We start from the raw sequence: 27,087 nt of genomic DNA on the forward strand, positions 1-27,087 counted from the left end.
TTTGCCCTCTATAATTACATTTATGTGCTCATTAAAAGTGTTAGCATTTACTAGCTAATCCTTAATGGAAGGACTTAAACACATATAGAACCGTGCCTTTCATAAATCGAGTCATAAGAATAGATTCAATATGAAAGGACCTAATCTGATTATTTGTAATCTAATAAGTGAGTTATATAATTTATATTTTTTAAGAGATTGTTGAGATGCAATTAATATGCCACACCTTTGAAAGTGTATGAGTAAATGTTTTCAATATACTGAATTACTGTATTACAATTTTAGATCATTTCCTCAACTTACGACAAGCTCCATACCTGTTATTGGACAACCCTCTAAGCCCCAGTCTGGTGTAACCACCACTTACCTATTTTACTCTCTAGATGTGCAGATGGACATTTCTTGCAAATGGAGTCACATGATATGCAGCTATCATGGCCGCTTCTTTTACAGGGCATGTTTTTGAAGTTTACCCACACTACAGTATGTATCAGCACGTCACTCCATATTATTGTCATGTAATATGTATGAATACGCACTTTTAATTATCCATTCACTGACTGGTGAACATTTAGGGCTATTATGAATAATGCTACGCATACTCACGCATAAGTTTGTGTGTGTGCTTTCATCACACACTGACTTTCTCACTCTGTTGCACGCCCCATCACTGCTCCATGCAAACTGTCAGGTATGGACACTTACGCATGTTGTCACAAATACTATATTGCAAAGACTAATTTTGTGCAAGTGCATCTTTACATTTTGGAACACATACCTTTAGGGTAAATTTCTAGGAGTGTTGTCAGTTTAGTATCTAAACAGAGTTAGATACTAACATTGAGGACGCACTATCTTGTATTCCCACCAGCAACACATGAGAGTGCCTGTTTACCTACGTTCCTATCAACACATAAGAGAATTAAACAGACTGATAATACAATCTGCCAGGGGAGTAATTTGTATCTCAGGAGTAGCTATAAGTTCTCTCTTATTTCAGAGAAGTTAATCCTTAAAGATTGTTCTTGCTTTACTCCTGCATTCCAAAGAATAAACACCCCCTGACAGTTTATGCTCTACCTCGGAGTCTAGGGCTGACCAGCAATACAAGAGCCTCCACTTCCATGTTCTTCTTATTCTCTGGTCACCTTTTCCTTTGAACCATAATACTGTCCTTGACAACCTTCCCAGCTCTTTCTCAAGACAGAAAGCAAATGTGAAGTAAGCAGTGGGGTGAGACAGAAAGGGGTGAGACGGAAAGGGTGAGACGCTAACCCTTTACCTCCTGCCAGTGTCTTGAGAATAGCAAACGGGAGCTGGAGAGGGCGGGAGGGGGGAGGCAGGAAAGCCCCGAATGCTGACGGTAAGCATGTGGGCGCCAGCTAGATTTAAGATCAGGCTCCTGAAAGTGTGACGAGTACTAGAAGCCACCAGGACTCAGATAAAAATTGCGCCCAAGGACACACTCAAGCATCTATGTGCAGAAGCTGAACATCCAGTACGGAGAGGAACATCACCAAGTTGTACTTACCCCAGTTGAAATAGCGCCAGGTCTCCTGTGGGTTTTTGTCTGACCATGGGAAGCAGGCTGGCCTTTAAATCCCCACCTCTTCATGACGCCTTGGAAACCTTTACCAATACTGAGCAAGAGAAACATTAAAATTTGTATGATGAAAAGCACATAAAAAAACTCCCAATTGTACACTTTGTGACAGTACCTGTTTTAACAAGGCTCCTCATCTAAGTAACTAGAAAAGGCTCTATAAGTAAAACTGCACATGAACCATCCTTTATCACTGTCCTGGCTGGCACCCCTTGTGGAGTCTCAGTCTACATAAATGATTAATTCAAGATCATGAGACCAACAGCAAATGAAGGAAAGGGAATTTCGTCTGAACAGGGAAATTATAATTCTGTGAAACATGTTAAATGTGGATTTCTTGAAGCTCAAAAATACTGAGAAGCTATGTGGCAGGTGACTGATGATCCTACCCCTGGAACTCATCTCCTCGGGTGCTAGGACACAAAGACTGTGACTTCCGTCCTGCACCCCCTGTTCGCTGGGCTCTGGAAAAAGCCAACTGCCGTGGCAGATGTGGTCCTTCAGAGTCATGCGGCAAGGATGTCTCCAGCCAACACCCGTGCGGCTGAGTGCGCCGACGGCCACGCTAGCAAGTGTGGGGGGTCAGCTGCACAGGTGCACCCTTGAGAGGACTGATGCTTCGGTTGCGCCTTGTGAGAGACCTTGAGACAGAGGCACCAGCTAAGTGTACTGGATCCCTGAGCACAGTAATAAACCTTTGTTGTTTTAAACTTATGTCTTAGGGTAATGTGTCAGACAGCAATAGATCCAACAGAACACTCTATAAAGCAATAATGCCCTAAATGCTGACCAAATTTCATTTTTAGAAAATACCCCATGGATCTTGGTCTCAGTGTTTGAATTGGAAGCTAATGGTGATATAAAATCAGACTACAGCTTCTTAAAAACCTAGTATTTCAGCTTTTAAGCCACTCTTTTCAAATTCTGCTAACTAGACATTCTGTGATGCAGGCAGAATGCAAACAACACTGAGGTTCAAGCATCAATCAAGCCTGTCTCTAGGTGTATCAGCACAGGTGACACCTCAAAGGGTTACCAGCATTCTGGGGCTGTACCAGACATTAGATAGACTTTTAAGACGAACACCTTTTTCCACCCTTCACTAGATGATGCTGAACAGGTGTTGATGTGGCAGCGCTCCCACCTAACAAAAAGCCCCCCAGAGAGCGCACAGCTCAGGGCACAACAGGAGCAAAAGGCCACGGACCACTGTGTTACTTCCACAAGGACTTTGCTGTCCCTTTACCAGAGAGTGATGGTAAAGTCCATGTCAAATAATATAGTTTCAGATAAATCCTTTAATCTCAACTCAAAATAATGTTTATTCCTGATCAAAAAGGTAAGAATTTTAACATAATACAAAATCTATCAATTTTGCAAGGACACTTACATTGAAGAAGAGCAACCATAATAGTAAAATAATTTACTGAAGTTTTGCTTAGGAAAGTTAACAGATATTTCTACTTAACGCTGAATTTTAGAATATAGTTGAAAAATTAAAAGCATAGCCAGGGAATTTAAAAATAAAAAAACACCTAACAAGTCATTTGAACCTTTGACACTGGCGACAAACACTTGAAAGAGAAAAAGGAAGGAGACCGGCAACGCCGACTTGAAATGAACACACCTTAAAAATACCACCTTCTAACACTGGGCATTCTTGGTAGAATGTTTGTGCCTTCTGAAACCTCACACTGATTCAACTCTGACAAAAAGAGTGAGTGAATGTGCACACCAATCAAACACATGCCAGGTAAATTACAGACGATTTAGCTCAATTTAAGAGTAAAATCATTTGATTTTAAGATGAAAGTGGTATTCTCAAAGTGCTCCTTATCTGTCAGCTAATTACAGATTGTTTCCAACCTAGTTCTGGCGTGCAGAACCTTGAAACAAAAGGCTAAAACACCAATGACATGACACATTATTGGCTTAATTCAGACGAGACAAGATGCACCTGTTGCTGCACGGGCACCCATTCTACCACCGCTCTCAGCTGTCACCCAAGTTGAGAACAAAAACTAGAGCAAGAATGAACTAATAATCTCCACTTAGCGCACGCAGGCACACTTCAAACAAGGTTTTTCACAGGCCACCATAAAACCATCTTACTGAAGCGCAGTACATATGCTTTATTTCTCCCAACCTATCCTAATTGCAGATATCTCACTAAACCTGGAACTTCTAACATTGTGATCTTTCTGATTTAAGCTTTCCTTTTGCCTCCCCCTCGGTTGTCGTTAGCGGAGAGAAAGCGCGAGAGTGCAGACCAAGCGCGTCAGCAGATGAGTGTGCTCGGGAGTCCTTCTGCTCAGCCCTCTGGGAAGCGCCCTTGCGTCTTTCCCTGGACACCAGCTTCTCTGAACTGCTCTCCCCCTTTCTCCTCTTCTAGGGAAGCAAACACTCTTGCCTCTCTCCTACCATCTGCAATCTATCCTTTTCCAACTGTTCTCTGGAGCTCACGGCGGTTAACCCTCTAATTCCCAAATCCAAACCTATTTTATTTAAACATTTTTTTAATTATTTTTAAGAGGCATGCATTATTTATTTATTTGTTTGTTTGTTTGTTTATACAAGCACTGGGTACAGTCAGAAGTGCGGGAGGGTGAGAGAATTCACCAGAGCCAGAGCGGGGAGCAGAGCAGGCAGAAGGACCGAAGCACACTGCTGAGGGGAGCAGCGGGTGGCAGGAGAGGTCTGCGCGCCATGTGGGACCCTCCTCCGGTGGCCGGGGAGCAGCCGGCGATCGAACCGGCGCCGCAGAGGCCAGCGGCAGCTTCGCAACCCAGCGCTCAACCGCTGCGCCACCAGGGAGGCCCTCCAAACCTTTTTTAAAAGTAACTTTTTATTATGGAAGTTTTAAAACACATTCAAAAGCAGTCAAGCCCTGTTTTGTTTCATTTCATTTCCCTTCCCTGCAACTCCAGTGGATTTTCTGAATACCAGATAGCATATATTTCATCCCTAAGTATTCAACATGGACTTCTAAAAGGTGAGGGTCTTTTAAAGCGTAAAACTATAAGGTCATTATCACAATCTAAAAAAATTAGTAAGTCCTGAATATAGAGTCAAGGTCCAAATTTCCATGTCTCTTGTAAAATAAAGTTGTCTTCCATCCTTCCTTCGGTCACCACCCTCTGCCCACCACCACCGAAGCAGTTCCTCCCTATATTCCTGCTTCCCTAATGCGCGCTCACAGGATCCTTTCCGCTTGCCCGATGTGAGCAGATGGTCGTTGAGTCCTGACCCTCTTCTCAGGAGGAAGCCCTGTAGGGCTTGGCAAACTGGCCTCCACTGACACTTGTTTTTGTAAATGTTTTACTGGAACACAGCCTGCATATTTATTTAAATACTGCCTATGGCTGCTTCAGAGTTATAGTGGGAGTGCTGAGTAGCTGTCACAGAGATCATAATACTTGTAAACCTAAAATATTATCTGGCCCTTTGAGAAAAAGTCTGCTGAGTCCCAGAAGTTATTACTAATACTGGAGTTCTGCAAATTTTGCCCCTTTAGAAGAATCCTGCTACCATCCTGTGCCACAGAGGTACCAACCACATGCAAGTGGAAGGGCCTCATCGGTGGCGCAGCGGTTGAGCGCTGGGTTGTGAAGCTGCCCGCAGCCTCTGCAGCGCAGGTTCGATCCCCAGCTGCTCCCTGGCCACCACCGGAGGAGGGTCCCACATGGCGCGCAGGCCTCTCCTGCCGCCCGCTGCTCCCCTCAGCAGTGTACCTTGGTCCTTCTGCCTGCTCTGCTCCCTGTTCTGGCTCTGGTGAATTCTCTCACCCTCCCGCGCTTCTGACTGTACCCAGTGCTTGCATAAATAAATAAATAAAATACTTAAAAAAAACAAAAAACAAATAACGCTGCAGAAACAAACCACCGCTTCCTCTAGTCTAGATCTTCACATGGTCACAGGGTGGAATTTCCATGGTAATCATTTTGCCACACGAGCCATCCCAGGCTTTACAAAGCAAAATAGCAGTAACAAGAACAAGCAAACCCACCCTACCCCAACCTTAAACAGTCCCAATAACTTCCTCAGTTTGGGGGAATATAAGGCCTTTTTTAACTGGGTTCAACCTACCTTTCAACACTTCTCATCACAAATCCTAGCCACAGAAGATTATTCCCTGAACCCCTAAATAGGCCACACCGGTGTGCCCTTGCTCATTCTGTTCCCTCGCTTCAAGTGCCTGTCGCGTGACTGTTTTTCTATTACTACAAAAGAAGATCAGAAGTGTCTGTCATCAAGTGTTGCATTAATTACACTATACTTGATATTCTTTATTAAAGAAGTCAAAATTCATACTGTACAGACTTTTCAATCAGAATCATTTAAGAATTAAGGTTTAACCTTCTCTGTTTAGCTAACTTATGCTGTAAAAAGTTGAAGTGACTTGTATATAACCTCTCAGGAAAACCAGCAACCGAGTATTGAAGGAAAGAACTCTTGACACTCCCAGACTTCAAACTATACTACAAAGCCATAATCATCAAAACTGCATGGTATTGGAACAAGAACAGACATACAGACCAATGGAATCGAATAGAAAATCCAGAAATAAACCCACAGATTTATGGTCAACTAATCTTTGACAAAGGAGCAAAGAATATGCATTGGAGCAAAGAAAGTTTGTTCAATAAATGGTGCTGGGAAAACTGGGTCGCTACATGCAAAAGAATGAAGCTTGACCACTACCTCACACCATACACAAAAATCAACTCAAAATGGATTAAAGAACTAGACATAAGACCTGAAGCCATAAAATATATAGAAGGAAATATAGGCGAAACACTACGTGATTTGCACATCAAAGACATCTTTACAGACACATCACCCAAAGCAGTGATAGTGAAGGCAAAGATAAACAGCTGGGACTACATCAAATTAAAGAGCTTCTGCACAGCAAAAGAGACAATAACAAAAACAAAGAGAAACCCCACCAACTGGGAGAACATTTTTGCACCCAACACTAATGATAAAGGACGATCACAAAAATCTGCAAAGAGCTGATGAGACTCAACAACAACAAAGAAAATAATCCAGTCAAAAAATGGGCAGAAGAGCTAAAAAGAAACTTCTCTGAAGAGGAAATGCAAATGGCCAACAGGCATATGAAAAAATGTTCAACATCACTTGTCATCAGGGAAATGCAAATCAAAACTACCATGAGATACCATCTTACACCAGTGAGAATGGCACATATTAAAAAAACTAGCAACAACAAATGTTGGCGAGGGTGTGGAGAAAAAGGAACTCTTCTGCACTGTTGGTGGGAGTGCAAACTGGTCCAACCACTGTGGAAAGCTGTGTGGAGATTTCTGGACCTACTAAACATAGAGCTTCCATATGATCCAGCAATTCCACTCCTAGGTATTTACCCAAAGGACACAGAAACATCAATTCCAAAGAACACCTGCACCCCTATGTTTATAGCAGCACTGTTTACAATAGCTAAGCTTTGGAAACAACCCAAATGCCCAAAAATAGATGACTGGATCAAGAAGATGTGGTACATATATACCATGGAATATTACTCAGCATTCAAAAAAGATAAACACATGCAATTTGCAGCAACATGGATGGCGCTGGAAGGGATCATGCTCAGCGAAATAAGCCAAAAAGAAAAAGAAAAATACCGGATGGTCTCACTCATAGCAGGAATCTAGAAAACTTAAATAAGGGACCAGCAAAATGAATAACTATAAGAAAGTGAAAATCAAAATCAACAAAAAACTATGAACCAGAGACACTTTTAGGGGGGAGGGGGCGGGAGGGGAGGGATTGGGGTCAGAATGGGGGAGCTGCAATTGTATGGGGAATATAACAATAAAATTTATAAAAAAAAAAAAGAACTCTTGACTTCTCTAATTTTGTATTTACTAGATAAAAATGGAGGTGGGTGGGAGGTGAAGAAATCATTGGTTTAAACCCTGCTTCTCTATGGTTAAATATAACATTTGAGAGAAGGGAAGAAGAGACTCTTGTCAGTTCCTTGCCAAGATTATAACACTGATCCACCAAAAACGGGTTAGAATAAGATGAAAGATTAATTGTGAAAAAGTACTGCAGACTATAAAAGTATAATGCCTAAATCAACAATCAAAAGAATTTCCTGTAGGATAAAACTTAACATTATTCTATGTTCTAGGTTCAAATTGCCCAAATGCTTTTAATTTTAAAACAAACCAAATCCCAATAAACATAAAAGGACAATTTTTACTAAAATAAATTACATGTACATAAAGGCTGTATCAGCTAATGCAATTCTCCATAAGGATTAGTTTTTAATTCATGGTGAACTAATATATCACAAACATTTAAATCTTCCACTACAGCTTCTCTTCATTCCACCAAACTCACCCAGATGTTATCTACCTTCCACCTCCACACAAAGCTAACAGCCTCTTTACTGAAGAGCCCTGTAGAGTTTAGGAGTCAATTTTCCACCCAATTCTGTATTGTCTAAGCCTGTTTGATCAGTGCTGCATAGCTCCTGAGCTCACAAGTCAGTCATGGTGGAATTTCCAGCGCTTTGCATTCTTCCACATGTATGTGTTCTGCTGTAAGTATTCCAAGCTGGCACGGAATGTCTGTATAGCTGTTACCCTCCAGCATGAATGTGTGACAGCATGGCACAAAATTCTATTTCTGTCTAAAAATCATAAACCTTCCATCAATACCAGAGAACACTTATCAATAAGTGACTATTAAGGGAGCACTACTTATTACTTTCTACACCAAATCCAGCTCATTCAATAGTACAAAGAGACAACTAAGTAGTGATTCCTCTGACTCCTCTTATAATAAAGGAATATTTCCAGGGTGTTCTAAACAAACCCAGAATACCACATTTGTCCTGAGTTCACTCTGTGGTTCTTGGAAAATTCAAATAAGGAATTCTGTAATATCTTCAACAGACCTAACAGTTTCCTGAAGGTCTTTGGACAAATCACCTTTTTTTAAAAAAATAGATCATAAGACCCTATGAACAAGTGCTATGAATCCACTGTTATGTTTCACTTCATTAATATACGAGTGAGGTATGCCACCTGGAAAATTCAGATTTTTGGGGGAAACATTTTCAGAATTGAAAGGAACCTTAGAAACCACTTAGTTCCATGCCCTTGCATTAAAGATAATGAAACCTACATTCAGAAGTCCCCGCCCCAAGATCAAATCCCTGGTAAATGGGAGCACCTGTCTATGCTTTCAACCCAGGTCACAGCCGCTTGAGAAACAGACTCTACAAAAATATAAAAACACCCAGCAAACCAGAGAGGCGTGAGCTATTTCAAGAGCCTTCTCATCACTCTACAAAGTCCAGGTGCACAGGTAGTGTGTGATTTTAACATTCCCTAGAGTGCTTTGTCATTATACTTTGTTACACAAGATAGTCTAAAGGCAATAATTTCATATTAGAAAATACAATTGAATTCTTTATGTCTTCTACTCATTTTAAATGATATTTCCTATTGAGAAAAAGTTTTTTTTTCTTTTCAAATATGAAAGAAATTTAAAAATCAGTTATGTCAACAGGGGTGGTAACAGTCCACAATCCTGAGCACCAAGTCTTGAGTGAAGAGCTTCCTATCTCATTGCATCTTTACAACGTGACTACCTGGGAGGTGTGTGATTACTGTCATACTAAAGATGAGGCAATAGAGGCTGAGACTGCTGTCTAGGCCTAGAGCTGAAAAGCGGAGCCTAAGCTTTTAGTCCTTCCCTAGATGGCCCCCATTAGGTCTTAATTTTGCTGACTTTGGGCTAGATAAGCAAGATTTTCTTTTACAGTCTAAACACTAATCTTAAAATTGTTTCGCTAACATGCTTAAAATTTTTTACTTCATTGAATAGTCTGTAAGGTAACATTAAAAATGAGGTAACACTGAAAATGTGCAGGGCTGGACAGCAACCGTACCCTGAGGGTAGCCGGTACCCTGCTCCCCCACCCAGGGCAAACCTCCTCCGGTGGGAAGGAGCTGTGTGTCCAGGGCGGCAGCGGAGGGCCGCAGGGCCTCAGCTCTTTTAGAACCAACCTGGCATGTGGATCAGCTTTTAAGCATTTGATGGGCAATACTACCTCTGTACACATTCTGGTATTTTAAAGACAGATTCCACTCTAGCCAAATCTCAGTATGTGCAAAGGAGCTCTGTCCCTCACTTGACCTCCCAGCCCTGTACATTTTTACTACCCTGGACAACTCCAAGGGAAGTGCAGAGTTTTCTATGTTGAGGTCAAGGACAAAGAATTTAAAGGACAGTAACAACTTTAAAGTAATAAGATTGTGCCACAAATTGACGTTAAGTAATTAAGACCTTTCTGAAAATAAATGGGCTGTTTCAATTCATCCAAACTTGGTGACTAGATTGATTAGATTATCCTTTGTTCAAAAGAAAACAATCTTTTTAAGCAGAGGAACCGCTTTCTGATTTTAGTCTGGATTACAAGTTTAAATAAATACATGAGTAAATAAATTCCAGACAACTAGAAAAAAAAGCACTTCAGATTTCACTGCCACAAATTCAAAGTTTAATAAGACACCCCGCAGGAAGTGCCCAGGGACCTGCTGGGCCAGAGGCGTCACCCTGCCTACTCCTGCATGTCCTGAGACAGAGACAGAACATTCTCCCCCAAACAATGTAAAACATATTTTTACCATTTTCTTTTTGTTTATTCTGTTTCATTCCTTTCTGACTTAAAGAAAACAACAACACACCTACCAAGGAGAACAAGCGTCGCCAGGATCTAACAGAAAACGACAGGCTGAATAACCTGTGCCGAGAGCAGAATCAACACTCACACCGCATTCTGCCCACTGTTTATACATGAGCTACAGCTGTTTCCTCCTCAAAACTGAGGAAGGAAAATTTTAGATCCCAAGCCATCACCGATTAGAAGCTGTGCTGGAATATAACTGCCAGCACAGAACACACACTCTGAAAAGGCACACAAGCTGGGGGGCCAGGGGACGGACATGTCATTACATGTGCGAGTCTTCACTTTTTATTTAGACTGAATTACACAAAACTGCCATAAGGGAGAGAGTGGGCTTCGTCAGCTAGCAATAACATAATGAAACTGAAAAATGATTCTGCTAGAGTGGTTTTACGTATTAGATATCAAAATCTTTCCCATATAATTTAAATTGAATTTGTATTCTCAGACCCTGTAGATGAAAAATTATTTCTGATATACCAGTAAAAACTAGAATGAACTCTGGTAAAATGTATATTCACCTCACACCCCAACTGGTATATTTACTTATTTATATAGCGAATTATACCTAATTTCACCACAGGTAAACATAAATGTAAGCATATTTCCCAATGCAATTATTAAAAAAAAAAAAGCCCAAATATAAATTAATCCCTGAAGTAAGCGGGTTCTATTAATAACTTAATATGGTATTTTCTTAGACTTTTTTGCTTTAAAATTTAGTTATTTCTAAAGTATATTGTATATCCAGCAATTAAAATAATTGAAATTGGAAAAAATTGAAATATGCAAAATAAAAGTAGATATTTAACAACTAAAATATAATCTGGTAACACGAGAAAAACAAAGACTCTCAACTAGAGATTAATTTGAGCTGCTTCTCTTGAGGCGTCCCAGTCAGCTCCGCATGAGGACAAGAGTGGTAAGATTAACAAGTGTGTACTGGCCCTTAGCAGCCTTCCAGCTACAAAAGTCACAGTGATGGGAAACATTCAGCAAAAGGTTAAGTAAAATCCAACTCCTTCTGGTTGCAGGTGACAGCACAGAAAGGTATGCCCACAGGGAACAGAGCAAGCACCTGTGGGGTAACCTCCCAACCCCAAAGGATGCAGTCAAAGGTCCAGTGCTGCACTGCAGCCTGGACCACAGGGAGGACCTTCTCAAATGGAGACCCGCCCTCCTCCAGAGCTGACTGTCCTCCACCTTGGACCCCAGGACTGGTTCATCTCCTGGCAGCTACCAGCTATCTCAGCCTGAGGCTCGCAGTGGCTTTAAACAATCCTGTTTTCTAGGTATACGATCTTTAAAAAACAAGAAATTTACCCATTCACTTTATAGTCACAAGAAGATGATGACAATTTTAAAAATAACTTTTAAGTAGTAGTCAAGAACACAGAAACATCAATTCCAAAGAGCACCTACACCCCTATGTTTATAGCAGCAATATTTACAATAGCTAAGTTTTGGAAACAACCCAAATGCCCAAAAATAGATGACTGGATCAAGAAGATGTGGTACACATACACCATGGAATATTACTCAGCAATCAAAAAAGATAAACACATGCCATTTGCATCAACATGGATGGCGCTGGAAGGGATCATGCTCAGCGAAATAAGGCAGAAAGAAAAAGAAAAATACCGGATGGTCTCACTCATAGCAGGAATCTAGAAAACTTAAATAAGGGACCAGGAAAATGAATAACTATAAGAAAGTGAAAATCAAAATCAACAAACAACTATGAACCAGAGACACTCTATGGGGGGTAAGGGGCGGGAGGGGAGGGATTGGGGTCAAAATAAGGGGGTTGCATTTGTATGGGGAATATAAAAATAAAATTTATTATTAAAAAAAAAAAAGTAGTCAAGAAAACCCAGTAGCAACATTTGAGATGAAAGCTTTCGCGGGACACAGACGCCTGAAAAACAAGACTCTCATCTGAGTCAGCCACAGCCCAGCCTCGAGGCATCTGCTAACCAGGTCTCTGATTTTCAGGGCTTCTCAGAATACCTACTCCATCCTCTAAAAGTCATAATAGAATTCATACACTATTAACTGTGCGGAACTTAACAGAATACTGTGAGATATGTTGGCATATGTAATAATTCAAAAGTAAAATCATTTGCTTCAACTCCCCAAAAATACCAGACAAAACACACATCTCCTCAGTGAAACAAACCAAAGCATTACAGCTTCAATATTTTGAGTCTTGACAAGGGAAGGCTGAACACATCAGTGATTTAAGACCCCAGTAATCAGAACTGAGTCTGCAACAGTCAGAGGCAGGAAGAGAAGGAGAGGGTCCTACTCTCTCTGACAGGAGGACACGCCCTAGTGCTGGTCTGCCCTGCTCCACTCCTAAACAGCCAACGGTCAGGGCACCCAGCAGCTGTGTGCAACGGTCCACTGTGTGACACTGCAACAGTGTGGAAATGAAGGTATTATATAGAGCCCACTGTGCTAAGGACACTGACGCGGCACCCAGCTCACTTCCTTGGATGAAAGTGGCTCTGGCTTACGTGACTGACCATAAGGCTCTCTTGGAGCCCCTATAGGCCACCGTTCATTTTCAAAGGCTCTTAGTCAGAACTTTCCTGGAATACGGGTTGAGCATTGTCAAATGACCTAAAGTAGAAAAAGTGAGGCACATAAAAACATCAATTTATCTTCACCAAGAGAATGAACAAGAGCTGATATTTGGAGTTTAATATTGCCTAAGTCATGTGGCTTCTAGTAACCTATACTGAAAATTTTTACATAAACAGACATTTGGTTACTGCATTTCATAGTGAGGTAACCTCGATCAATGTTTGAAAACACCTACTGTGATATCTACAAGTTCTGCAGAGTAGGCAGCCAGAATGCATTTATCTTAGTCATCGGAGAGATGGTAAGCTATGAGCCAGTGCCTTCTCTAGATAGGACTCAAAACCAACATTTCTGTTACAGTGACGACTGAGTATTGATTTCTATGAAATTAAACCTTTAAGTAACAAAACTTTTTTGCATTAGTAAAAGAAATCTTGCTTATCTAGTCATGCTACTGAAGAGGCTCAAGGAGTAAGACACTTCCTCTAGCTTCAGAGAGGCTTTTACCAGCTACAGAAGTACTTAATCATTACCCCAGGGAAGCCTTAAGCACAACCACTATCACAAAGAGTAAAAAGTTATTTCTAATTTAATGGTTTCTCAGAACTGAAAAAAACAGTCAATTACTAAACTACATGATAGTCTCAAAAGAACTCCATCTGTGTTGCTCATTTGTATCTCACCAATCGTACATAGCCCCTTGTAGTCAAAATAGACTGGGGCCAGCCCACAAAGAACCTGAGCAATGGGACCTTTTTCTCAGGCCTGCTACCAGCAGCGCACGTCTGGGTAATAAGGTGAGATTGATGCGAACTCTTAACTAACACAGCTAATGCAGTGCAATTTTAAAACCAAGTCAGTAACATCAAACATTAGAATTATGAAAGAAATCTGCATTTCTTTCACTTGTCTTTTTAAAAAATAAACAAAACATTTAAGGACAACAAAAGGAAAAGAACCTGTTAGATGAACCTACGTTTTGGCTGTGACATCCACGTACTGTCCCGGGCGAAAGTGAGCAGCATAAAGAGGAGTGCCTTTTTAAAAAGAAAAGAAAATAAAAAAAAAAAAAAGAAAAAACAAAACAAAATCAGTATGAATTTGTGAGCCTAGAAACAGCTTCACTAAACACACACTACATCATCTAAAAAGTCTTCTCAGCTATCAGAGCTCAAAAATGGTAGAAGATTTTCTTCTGCAGTTATACCATTAGAAACAATAAAATTGTTCAAAAAACATGGCTTTTGACTGTGAAGAGCTGAAGCACAGCATGCCCGGCATGTGGCACTCGGAGCTGGAGGGAGTCAACAGACTGCAGCTGGCGGCCGGTTGGTGCCTTTGCGACAAGTGTTCTTGTGGGCAAATCTGAGTTTGATTATTGGTCATGAATGAGAAAATACTGCATTAAGATATATTTCCTAAAATATATAAGGAAAGTGAAAACAAGGGAATGACTAAAACATGCTGGGGCTAGGTCAAATCATTTTTATCCACTGAAGGTAAATTATCCCAAAACAGCAACTTCAGTTATTTGAACAAGGTCCACCTGATGTTGGGTAATGATTATGGTAACTGTTATAGCCATAGAGTTTATACAGAGCAGATTTTTGGGGAACTAGTCACTGTTCCAACAAAAGTCATTCCAGCACTTGCCCAGATATTTGGGATGGCAAAATCACTGCCATTATAGGCACCCCTAATTTTATATACATTTCCAGAGCTAGTTGTGTATAAATAAAATCTTGTTTTAATTGCATTTGGGAAACAGTATTTAAAGGACTCTCGAAATAAAAGGCCTTCATATTTTGTTTATACAAATTTAGAATCAACACTTATGAGAACTATTTAATCTGGTAATTAATCTGCAAACATTTGTAGGTACTCTACTGTCAGAAACACAAAAGTCTAAAATATGGCATCTCACCACGAAATATACCATCTAAGTGAAAAATCAAGATTAACATAAGAGATTTCTTTAAGAGTAGTAACCAATGCAGTATAGAACTGAAAGTAACAATTAGAAACCTCAACAATAAAACTGTTCAAGAAACATTTTTAATTGACAGTATGAGAGATGTATTTTTGTTCATTTTAAACAGGGGCAATATGTTACAGGATTTCATGGATGGATCCATTAAGGTAGTGTCCATTAAGGTAGATCCAGTCTGGATTTGTACAGGAAAAGAAAAATTCTGAATTAAGAAAACAGATTAAAAGTGGCTAAACTTCTGAGTCTGAATGACTTAAACTGCTGATGTTCACTATTTCTTCCCCCACGAAACAAAAACAATTTCAACATGGTTTGAGCTACAGTAAAAATTAATGTGGACTTTTATCTTCACACTCCTTAGTTTAAACTTACTTTTAACTTAGTCTAATTTTAACCTTAAAGTTGCAAAGCCTACACTACAAAAAAATGCTTTTAATTCTAGTCTATATTAACACTGACCCTCTGCCACTCCAGTAAGGTCTATTGCAACTGTATTTCACTTCAAGAAATTTAATTTGGATATTAAAATACCAAATCTTTAAAAGTTCTACTGCCTATTTTGTTAGAACTCAAGTTCAAGGGATCAGAGAGCTTTTCTGAAATTCAAAGTCTGTATAAATCAGTATAATCATGTGTGAAATAGTGCCTTTTGATATTCTATGGATCAGATAAAATATTTTGGTATTTTTAAGTAAGAATATTTACATTAAGGCGCTAGGGTCACTCATCACCCCCACTGCAGGCTCTATTTTCTCAAATTCTTTTCTTAGTGAGTAAAGCTACTTTTCATCTAATAGCGTGCCAGTGAAGTTTGTGTATTTATTTGGAGTGGCTTTTCCAAATGTGAAACTCTCTGTGCATTGACACAAGTGTTCCTCCCTCTCTCATGGAAAACAAAACGTTCTCTACAGCTCCACTGAAAAAAGAAAGAGGCTCACTTGTCCCCAGTGATTAAATCAGATGCGTTTTTATATTTAAAAATAAGTGTTTGGGACTTTGTATTTTGGATTCAGCTTTATTGAAAGGGCTGACATTAAACAAGTCACATATTTGGGTATTTTCACCGCCCTCCTCTCCCCGACCTCAGATTACCTGGCTTAATCACAGCATTATCGGTTACACGAAAGATCTTCACTTTCTGTTTTGGCGGCAATCCAAGTTCTTGGTAAAATTCCAATATAGATGGTGATTTCTAGAGGGAAAGCAGAACACAAAAATACCACTTTAAATACTAAAGGTAGAGTTTAATGCACAGAGATCAAAGCCAAGTTATTAACACCCCAGAAAAGATGGAGCACCCTGTTCCCCTTATTTAAGGGAGGTAAGATTTTATCTATAATCCACTGCAATTAGGATCCCACCATGTGCACAATTCATACAGAGTACATGGGGAAACATTTTTGTTTCGCAGGGCAAGAAACACAGTTGTACGCATATTTGAATTCTGACTAGAGATTGCATGTACTGAGAACCCTGATCCTGTGAAAGTCTGTCTACTCCGTGCCCCCTCTTTCAAGCAGCTGAAATTTCTTTGAAACAAATTTCAAAATGAGTCCCAACCTACATTGTCATAATTAAACCCCTTTGACACTCTCCAAGGCAACATACCTTCTTTTAAAATCTCCAGCAATGTCCCTTCTCCAAACTTTTAGTTGATCATAATACTTACTACTGAAAACAGAAGACTCAAAAACACTGCCCCATGTTCACGTCACCTAATCAAACAAATTGCCTGCATGGGTCTTTACCTCCTGTCACCCTCTCGTCCTACTCAGGCTGCACGAGATACACGGGGGCGCTAAAGGTCTTCTGCTGGAGGCTGCAACTTCTCTGGTCTAAGGTGGCATCCAGGAGTGTTTCCTTTAGGCACCCCACGGATTCAGATGTGAAACGGGCTGGGGCTCACGATGAACTGTCCCCACACCACCAAGTCAAATCCCTCACTACAGCTGCTTTGCACCCCCTCGTCTACACAGTGACTGTACTCCTGAAACTGTGCCCACCATCTTCTGAATCAACAGATTCCCCTTTCCTACTCGAAGTTTCCTGTCAGTATGTAAAGATGTCACAATAAATCACACATCCAAGCAAAACTGCTTGATCAGTCTAATCTTTCTGACGCCCTGACAGCAAATTTCCTTATAAGACCTGCTGAGTCTACTTCTTCCCCTCCTGTTCTTGTAAGCCAACATCAATAAGGTGCTTTCAATCCCTAACACTGCAAAAATAAGTGTCTGTCAAGGTCATCAACCAATGCCACATGGTAAAACACGATGATCAAAATTTCACTGGCTCTATCAGCAATGTTTGGCACAGGTGACCACTCACCACTCAGTTCTCTCACGTGCTAATGACCTTCCGTTTTCTAACTCCAATACCAAATTCTACTCTTCAATGACAGATTCTCATGTCCAAGTGCCAAATCACCATCCCACTTTGCCATCACACAGCAATTCAAGTTTCATATCCACACTGAACTCAACATCCCCACAAGCCTGCTCTCCAGGTTTTCCAAATCTCAGTGAGTGGCAATTCCAAACTTCCGCTATTTGGAACGAAAACCTTGAGGTCACCTCTGACTCCTCTCTTCCTCACACCCCACCCATCAACAATACTTACAGACTTTTACAATCCAGCCCACACCAACCACTTCTCATCCCCACCCCAATCCACATCTTTTGCCCGGATTATCTGAATAGCCATCTACCTGGTGTGACCCCTAGTCCGCTCTCCACTTACAGGCTAGCACCAACCTTTTAACTCACGTCTCTACAATTCCATCTCATGCAGAACCAAGTCCTAAGTCCTTACCATGGCTTACAAGGTTCTTGTCAATCTGACCTCATCTGCCATTCTCCTGGCTCACCCTGCTTCAGGGACAATGCAGTCCTCTCTGTTCCAAGAACACATCAAACCCCTGCCTCAGTTCCTTTGCACATACCGTTTGTCCCCCTGCTTAGAATGCTTTCCTGTCAGATTTTTGCATGACTTGCTCCTGCAAACTTCACCCTACCTTTCCCGACGACTTCATCTAAAACAGCACTCCCTGTCACCTTGTAATCCCCTCCACCTACTTTAACTTCTCAGAGCACTTTCATCTGCTGTTACATATATATATATATATATATATCTGTACTGTTTAATTGTCAATGGAACAGTCTGTCTCACACCCAAGAGCAGCGACTGTAGTGTGCTCTGTCCCCAGCTCCTGGTAGGTCCTGCTGTCTGTTTTTTTCCTGCACCCCCACGCCCCCGTCACCCCACTCTCACTTTTTTAAATAGCCTTGAAACTTCAATAGAAAATGCTGGACATTTTTTTCACCATTAAAAATGCCTGCTTCCAACAGACTACAGCCAACACAGGTGTGTCTCACTCCCGGTTCCCTCTCCCGCAACTGTCCTCCAATCATAATGACGCACTGGCAAGTCCCAAGAGCCAATGTTCTCTGTGTGCTGGGCTTACCCACCTGCCTGGGCCAATCTTTTGGCCTGTTATCCCTTACCCGCCCTGCACCACTCATTAAAAAACTATTAAACAGGTTTCTAGTCCCAGCAACAATGACATCTGCTGTCCAGCTGCCTCCCTGAGGGGCCTTGCCAGAGCAGACAGCTCCTGTCGATGTCACCCCTAGACCCTGCCTGCACCTCAGTCACTGGCCACACCGCCTTACACACCTATCTGACTTTCGGCCTGTGATGGCCTACACAGTGGAGGTTGCCTATTCTCTTGTGTCTCCAACTTCAGAGTTAAACACAGTGGCAGTCAGACACTGCGCAAGTGAGCAGAACAAATGCTAAAAAGACACAGGCGATGGGGTCTGGTGTAAAGTCCTGGTGTGTTCCTCCAAGTCACCCACCTTTCTACTCTGGCTGCTGTTGCCTCAGTTCTCAGCACACAACAGTGCTGTGTCTGCAGCTTGACAGAGCATGGCCTCTGTCTTCAAGTCCAGTTATTAAGATTTGTAGGCCGAAAATAAACACCACAACTTACTTTGAGAATGAACACATTCACAAGAAACTAAACTCTATGAAACTGAACCAATCATAATTTGTAATAGAAAAAAGCAGTAACTGGGCCTCCCCGGTGGTGCAGCAGTTGAGCGCTGGGTTGTGAAGCTGCCCGCAGCCTCTGCAGTGCCGGTTCCATCCCCGGCTGCTCCCCGGCCACCGGAGGAGGGTCCCGCATGGCGCGCAGACCTCTCCTGCCGCCCACTGCTCCCCTCAGCAGTGTACTTCGGTCCTTCTGCCTGCTCCGCTCCCCGCTCTGGCTCTGGTGAATTCTCTCACCCTCCCGCGCTTCTGACTGTACCCAGTGCTCATATAAATAAATAAAAATAAATCTAAAAAAAAGAAAAAAGCAGTAACTAAAACACCCTAACGAACTTAAGAGGATACTAATGAAAACAAATTACTTGTCTCCCAAATTCCAATTGTCTGTCTGCACAGTCAGACATCTGCAGAATGACTGACTGCACAGTACAGGCAGGTAGTGATGAATTTTTTAAGAAGTGAGCTGTTAATGCTCCTTAACTTACCTAATAGCCTGCCTTTAGTAAGCATGAAATTGCATGGCACTGGCCCGAAGTCTAGAACTTTACCCCCTGTCCCCACCCCGAGAATCTCCGAGACCCTCCACTAAGACCACAGAACTAACGCTGAGCAGCTCTGCCCTGGATGTCCACGAAGACTGTTTTGTACCTCAGAGTTCCCCCAAGAAGCTCTCCCTGCCTGCAAGAGTGACAACACAAACAATCCAGTCATTCTCTAGGCTCAGCAGAAATCAAAGGCTAATACTAAACACTACTCTCACCACAGTCCCTGCTTTTCCTCCTCAGTCACACTAAATTCTTCTACAACAAAAGCAAACATGACATTTCTTTTCAAAAGATGGCTCCTTGAAATTACTTCCTTGAATTATCAGTTCAGAGTAATTAAATTTTAGAACACACTTCAATTTTGTTTTTGACTTGCACATAGTCCACTTGGTAGTTTAAAAGCATATGATTTTAGGGCTTCCCCGGTGGCGCAGCGGTTGAGCGCTGGGTTGCGAAGCTGCCCGCGGCCTCTGTGGCGCCGGTTCGATCCCCGGCTGCTCCCCAGCCACCGGAGGAGGGTCCCACATGGCGCGCAGACCTCTCCTGCCGCCCGCTGCTCCCCTCAGCAGTGTACTTCGGTCCTTCTGCCTGCTCTGCTCCCCGCTCTGGTGAATTCTCTCACCCTCCCGTGCTTCTGACTGTACCCAGTGCATGTATAAACAAAAAAACGAACGAATAAAAAAAAAAAAAAAAAAACCTTTAAAAAAAAAAATAAAAGCATATGATTTTATTAGTGTCAGTTTTTAGGTATGCCAGGAGGCTTTTGAAAACAAAACAAAAAAAACACTACTTTTTCAGTAATATAGACAAGATTAACATCTTGACCTATGTGACTATATATTAAGACATAAAAGGTAACCTTCCAATTTCACTAAAATTGAACACTTTATATATTTTCTTTTAAAATAATTATATATGGTGTCAACCATTAGAAAAACCAAATGCTGAGTTGAAACCAGCAGCAGTGCAACAGAGGTGGTTTTTTAAAACTTCCAAATGATTTCAAAAGGCAATTTAGAAGACTGACAGCAGGTCACACTTGGCTAATCCTATCCACGAGGCTGCGTTTTTTCCTCCCTCAAAGTTGTCTGCAATTACCCCTCGCACAATGAAAATGCTTTTCTGCTTCCAAGATGAATTGATTAACTCAACTTCTAGGGCATTCAGCTTCCTCATTCAAAAACACTATGTACCACATCTGTTTTTATTTATATTAAGGTACAAAAATAGCAAAACCAAAGTAGCCTAATTTCTTGGAGGTCTAAATTCTCTAAAAATTAAAGGAAAAAAAGCAGTTGTAACCCTAGCATTCATAAAACTGATTTGACCAATGTATTTTAGAATGCTTAACTATGTAATATTTTATATTCATCTGTCTTGGCATTGTTTTTTAAACCCCACCATAATTAATTTACTTGTAATTCCCTGAGGGTTGTAACACCCAAGAGGAAGTCTATATACTTTTATTTCCAAAAATCTTTTTCCTTTCTGGACCAAAATGTTTTTCTTCTAAAAAGTATTAAACCTTCATTTTCATATCTCATTTTGAACAGAGGTGATCCAAAGGCAAGTTTTTTTCTTAATGTTGCAATAAGAGTCCTCTGGACTTAAGGAGTAAACAGGGTCCTTGCAGCACTTCTAATACTAGAGAATAGTTTTAACTGTTTATGTAATTTCTGAGGGTGACAGTCCACCCAGCATAAGAATACTACATCCAAACCACTCTGCTGTGCTGTACATTTACTCAAGAGGATAAAGCTTAAAACATGTAGATCAGTCTCAAGCATGATAGTGCTAAACTGTCACTACTGTAGTATTTTGAGTATTATGTTAATAAAATTTTATTTATAAAACACCTTCATCACTAAGTAAATTAAATTAGCTGCCAAATATATCTTGGGGGAATGTTTGCATGTTCTTGAGAATTAAAGTATCAGAGAACCATTGAGACTTTTAGAACTAGAAGAGAATTTAGAGATGACTGATCCAATCTCCTGCTTTTATAGGTAACAATGTATGTTCAAAAACAAGGCATGAAGGGAGCTAATGAAGAAATCATGATTAGAACTCAGCTTCTCTGACCCCACATCTACTTGTTTTCCCACCAAGTTTGAGGAAGCAATGTTCACAGATCTATTGAAGCAGAGTGGATTATTCCAATTTGATGCTTGCTGTAAAGCCACAAAGTTACAAAACTGATAGTGAAAATCAAGATGATGGTGCTGGCTAGAACAAAGCACAGAACCACTACTTGGAAAACAGTGGCATCTCTCAAACCAAAGACTTGTTCACATGGAGGCTAGCACATATTTTAAACATTTAAAAATCGAGTACTTGACATTTAAAAAAATTTGTAAATACTTCATTGTGCTTTTAATTACTATGGAATTATCTGAACTCTGAAATTATTAGTCAATAAACTGTCAATTATTAACAGCAGGACAGATATTATTTGAAAGCTTTAATGAGAAGTGAATGGAATATTACATGATCAAAACAGGCAAAACAGCTTATTTCTCTAATACTTGCAAAACAGGCAACTATCTTCTCTCCTGTTCAACAATAGGACGCTTATGATTTCAACCATTGTCAGTATTGTCAACCATATATATTATGGTCGCTGGTCAATCTATCCCACTATAGACAAGGTAACTCCACCTGGATTTTCTGTGACCGCCTCAAATATACATCTTTCCTCCCAAATTTTCCTTTCCTGTTCCTATTCTAGGCTATAGTGTCAGCCTGACCCAGCTGCTTAGAAACCACTCCCTGCCTGCGTCCTTTCACACACTCTTGACAGAACTTTACAACTCCCGCCTCTTTCAAGCCCAATGCAACTGCCCTCATTCAAAGGATTTCTTCACTCTCCCCTAGTGCTTAAACTCCCAAATGCCTCCTTGTGTCCAGATTCTTCTCATTTAGTTAACCAAGATAACAACCCATCAACTTAGTGCCCTAGTTAAAGAATTCAGAAAGCTCCTTTGAGTCTACAGGATAAAGTAGAAACTCTAGCATTCTACTCTGACAGCTGCACCCTTTGCATCTTTATCACTTGCCCCCACTGGAGGCACACCTGCGTGCAAAGATCCTAATGCACCAGTTTTCCTTCCAAGCACACACTCTTCCACCATCTCTGCGGCAGAAAACACTCTCTCTGGAATGCCTCTAACACCCATTCTCCTTTCTCATCCCCCCATGAAACCTCAGATTTCCTCAAACAGCACTGGCAGTCCCCCCATTCTGTGCTTGTTGCATTTATAACACTGTACCAGGACGCTGGCTTTATCTGCCCACCTTCTTTCCCACCCTGAGTTTCTAGAGGGTGGAAATCCACATACAATTAAGAAAGGAAGGCTCTGGAGTCTGATTGTCATTATACTTCTTACCAGTGGGTGGCCCTGAGACAGTTACTTAACCTCTGTAGCCTCACAGGCTGAAGAGGCTGCATGGGTTAACAAATCAAACGTTACGTACCTAGCACACAATACATGCTTAATAAAAGTAAGCCATGACAAGGAAATAGGAGGCACTTGGACAGTTGTAGTGTAAGGTTTGTACCCTGCACTGTAAGCAATTTACAATGGTAAAACATTTACCTTACCTCAGAGATAAGCAACAGGACTTCATAAATTGAAAGATGTTTCATTACCCATCACTGAAGACCGTCACTTTTTAGACAGGTATTCCTTGCTTTTAGTCATCCAATAGAGGACACTGATTGCACACACTTTTTGAATGTAAACTACAAACTCAGCATTCTATTAGTATTCTATTTGGGAAAACATGCTTAAAAAAATAAAAACGATTTCATGTGGGTTCACCTACAACTTTCTCCCAAGTACCTAAAGTTCAATTCTAGAAGATACAAAATTAATCTTCACATACCCTTGGTGAACTGTTAAGACAACTGAGAGAAAAGCAACAACAAAATAACCAAATAGCTATAGTATATTGAGTTTGTTACATGCCAGGCACATCTGAAAAATCTCATTTAATACTGGTAATATACCTCTTAAGTAGTACTTTATTCCCATTTTACAAATGGGCCAATATGGCAGCTTAGAGGAGGGAAAAGTAACTTGTTTCAGATCTTGGGGGAGTGGTGCGGGTAAAGGGGTGATTTACTGGAATAAACTCAATGCATTTCAGACTCCTGGGATTCAACGACTCTACTAAGACATCCCCCCCATATCCACAACTCATCTCATGGACAAATACAAGTTTATAGCTATGAAATATCTTTAAAATTCAAAGAATCCGGATCTGAAAATAATGAAAGACACTATTCTAGGAGTGAAAACACATCCTTACATGGAAGCGTGACACAGTTTTGCCTCCAACAGTCAGGGTTGCCATTTTCCCATCACAGTTTTCCTTTGGAGTATATTTCAGAACATGACAGTCTTGTACCTAAAAAAGTAAACAACAAAAAACCTAAGTATATAGCCCAAGATATGGTGAACATTACGTGCTAGCCACACTGAGGTCCTAAGACACTTAAAAATCCTTAAAGTTATTTATCTTTTCAACATTAAGCACAATCTTAAAATACAGAAGCTTTTTAAAAAATGGCAAATACACATAGAACATATAGATAACACATACAGAAATGTAAAACAAAGATACAACAAAATTAGTACTTATAAAGAACATACATGTAACCAGCACACATGTCAAGGAGAATCCACAAAGCTCCTCTGTGACACTCAAGCTGTCCCCTCACAGCACCCCCGCCCCCCAACACACACAGTTTATTCCTCAAGCTGAGTGTGGTCCTAAGTGTGGTCCTGAGACGAGGTGCATCAGCATCACTTGGGAACTTAAAAATGGAGATTCTCAGAACTCAGTGGAGCACTAGGAAACCAGCATCTCTATTTGATCATAACCCTTCGGGTTGATGCTGCTATTCCCTTCAACCATTGATTATGAACTAAACTAGCAGATTGTTGAGGCCAGTTAGAATCCTTTTTTATCCACTGTGCCAATCTCAATGCCAGTATCAATAAAGGGACCGTTCAGACTGAGAATATTCACTGAAGCCAACAGAAGTCAACTTCTTTAATAGTGTGGACACTCAACATTATGCTATTCCTCACCACAGTTACACTTCAGGATCATATATTGCCCATTCAGATTTGCACAAACAGACCTCAGCACACATCCAAGTCATCACACCTTTTGTTTCTTACCTGAAGTAATGTGACCGCGTGCTTTTTACCATCTTTGGTCCATAAAGGCATCATACCCAGCTTCAGGGCAATAAGGCCTACTCTAGAGGAACCTAGCAATTAAAAACAAATCAGTGTAATTACAAACTTTTTCAACACTTGCCAATGATGCAACAGTATTTCCCAAACTGTGGTTTCAAGGAGGAACAGGCAGATCAGAAACAGGCTAATGCCTTCAGAGAGTAAAACTCAGCTGTTTAACAGCTCTAAGTGCCTTCAATCATGTCTGGCAATATATATTGGTACTCTAAATTTTTGTTAAAATCAAATTTCAGTGTATAAAATAAACAGGTAAACTAGCAAATTCTGGTTTTAAAATAATGGTATGAATGGAGAACATGAAAAACCCATCATTATGCTTTGCTTCCCTAGTATCAATTCATATCCAAGCTCATTAATGAGAAAACATCTACCACTCAAAACCCCAGGTATCAGTTGGGGTTAGAAGCACAAGTGGGCATGCTGCTGAAATAGGTCAGTCTCCTTCATGACACTTGGCTTTGTTACAACTGTCACAATAAACCCAAACCAGAGACCACACTGTTAACAGGAAAGGGCTTGTTTGCCTCAATCTGGCCACATCTGGGTTTAGCACTGGGCACAATGAGCTGATTCTGGTTTACGCTGGCAACCTCAAGTGCCTGATAACATCCCAATTGAAAACACCTGTGTGGCACATTACAGTTAAGCTCACACTCTTCCAGCTTTGCCCCCCTAATTTATTCCCCCTCCTTTTTTTGTCTAAAGGAAACAATGAAAACGTATGCAAAATAATCTTTCACCTACAAAACAGCTTAAGGAAGTTTAGATTATCCTCAGACATTCACTAACAGTAAATCAGAATGCTGGGAATAAACTTGCAAACCAAACTACAACAAAACAGACCCACTTAAATCATGAAAAATAAATTCGAGAGATAAATTTCTCAGTTGAGTGATCCTGAGTGTGCCAGCCACACAGTAATTAGCAGATGAGAACACATCAAGCAGAAAATAACCACCTGGCTCCCAGGGATGCATAGGCCATGGCTCGTCTTTCAGAGGACACAGTTTACTTGCTAATTGGGCTTTATTTTCATCAGAGGCCAGCTGCTTAACAAATGGGACATTTTCTTCAGAAAGATGCTCATCCCACCAAGTACCACTCTTGTCATGGAAACTTCTAGCCAAAAGCCAGATGTCTGTTCTGCAAAAGTGAAAATGAGAAAACCAACCATCATTCAAAAGGTTCCCACACTTGGTGTCGGGAAGGGAGGTCAGAGGCATTGGAAAGTGTAGTCAGGCCTTAGGAAAGGGTTTGAAATCTGAAAATTTTCTCTCTGCCAATCCTTATAACAAGGGGGCTCACATTTTAACTGTTCATGTTTACCCTGTAGTAAAGGTCTTTATCTTTTTTAGGATAAACCTATTTCTTTTTTTTTAAGATTAATTTATGCATATAAATATGGGGTACAGGCCAGAGGCGTGGGGGATTGGGGGGGAGGCTTCACCAGAGACAGAGTGGGGAACAGAACAGGCAGACTGACCGCAGTACACTGCTGAGGGGAGCAGCGGGTGTCAGGAGAGGTCTGCTGCGCCATGTGGGTTGCTCCCTCCCTGGCAGGAGGCCAGGAATCGAACTACAGAGGCTGCGGACAGTTTCATAGGTTGAGTCTTAACCCCTTGCGCCACCAGGGAGGCCCCTTAGGATAAGCATATTTCAAAGCAGTCTCGTCTAGACACAGAAGCCACCGACTCATCTGAACCTGTATCTTAATAGTTTAATATCCAGCGGAAGCAGCAGAATGTGGAACGCCAATCTCAGATAAGCCACCCCCAATCTGATAAGCGACCTCTTCCCTGCAGCCTCAGCTCTGAATGACGCAGAAACTGGGTGTCCAAATTTAAAAGATCCATAAAAGACAGGACCTCTGGCCATTTGAGCAAACCAAAAAGGACGACGGAAGAGAGACCGAGAAGGTGATGTGTAATTCTTGCACGCAGGGACAGAAAAATAATAAAGTTTTCGCAGTCTATTCCCCCGTGATTCACAGACCCTATTTTGCACCTATTGGTTGAGGGATCTCAGGCGAGTTACTTCTAAGCCTCCGTTTCACCTGCACAACTGAAGAGTGATCGCATCTGTAGGAAGGATGACAGCTCTCCCATGTTTCACGAGCTGGGGCACCTATTTACCTTACAGAGATTTAGTATTCAGTAAACGCTCACGAATAGGCAGATATTACCGCTGTTGCTAAAGCTCGTGGTCAGTCGCTGGCTCACGAGCGTGAAAAGCAAGCAAACAAAACCGTTCAACCCTTTAAGGGCACGTCCTTTGGGTAACGCTCCTTAAGCTTCTGTTCATGGGACTCAACAGAGGTT

At 41.1% G+C, this 27,087-nt stretch overlaps 1 protein-coding gene across 1 annotated transcript in view; it reads right to left on the minus strand.

Moving 5' to 3' along the window:
- Positions 1-27,087, minus strand: part of MRPL3 (mitochondrial ribosomal protein L3) — a gene marked incomplete at its 3' end in the record, with an annotated part of 31,992 nt that overhangs the window by 4,640 nt on the left and 265 nt on the right. The window contains exons 2-7 of the mRNA XM_084247819.1: positions 25,728-25,912; positions 24,689-24,780; positions 23,811-23,909; positions 15,997-16,096; positions 13,891-13,951; positions 1,532-1,640 (exon numbers count right to left, since the gene is read on the minus strand). Coding sequence (XP_084103945.1) covers positions 1,532-1,640; positions 13,891-13,951; positions 15,997-16,096; positions 23,811-23,909; positions 24,689-24,780; positions 25,728-25,912 — 646 coding nt within the window. The remainder of the gene's footprint in view (positions 1-1,531; positions 1,641-13,890; positions 13,952-15,996; positions 16,097-23,810; positions 23,910-24,688; positions 24,781-25,727; positions 25,913-27,087) is intronic.

The sequence above is a fragment of the Talpa europaea genome (assembly GCF_964194135.1).
Source record: "Talpa europaea genome assembly, chromosome: 11".
Lineage (NCBI taxonomy): Eukaryota > Metazoa > Chordata > Mammalia > Eulipotyphla > Talpidae > Talpa > Talpa europaea.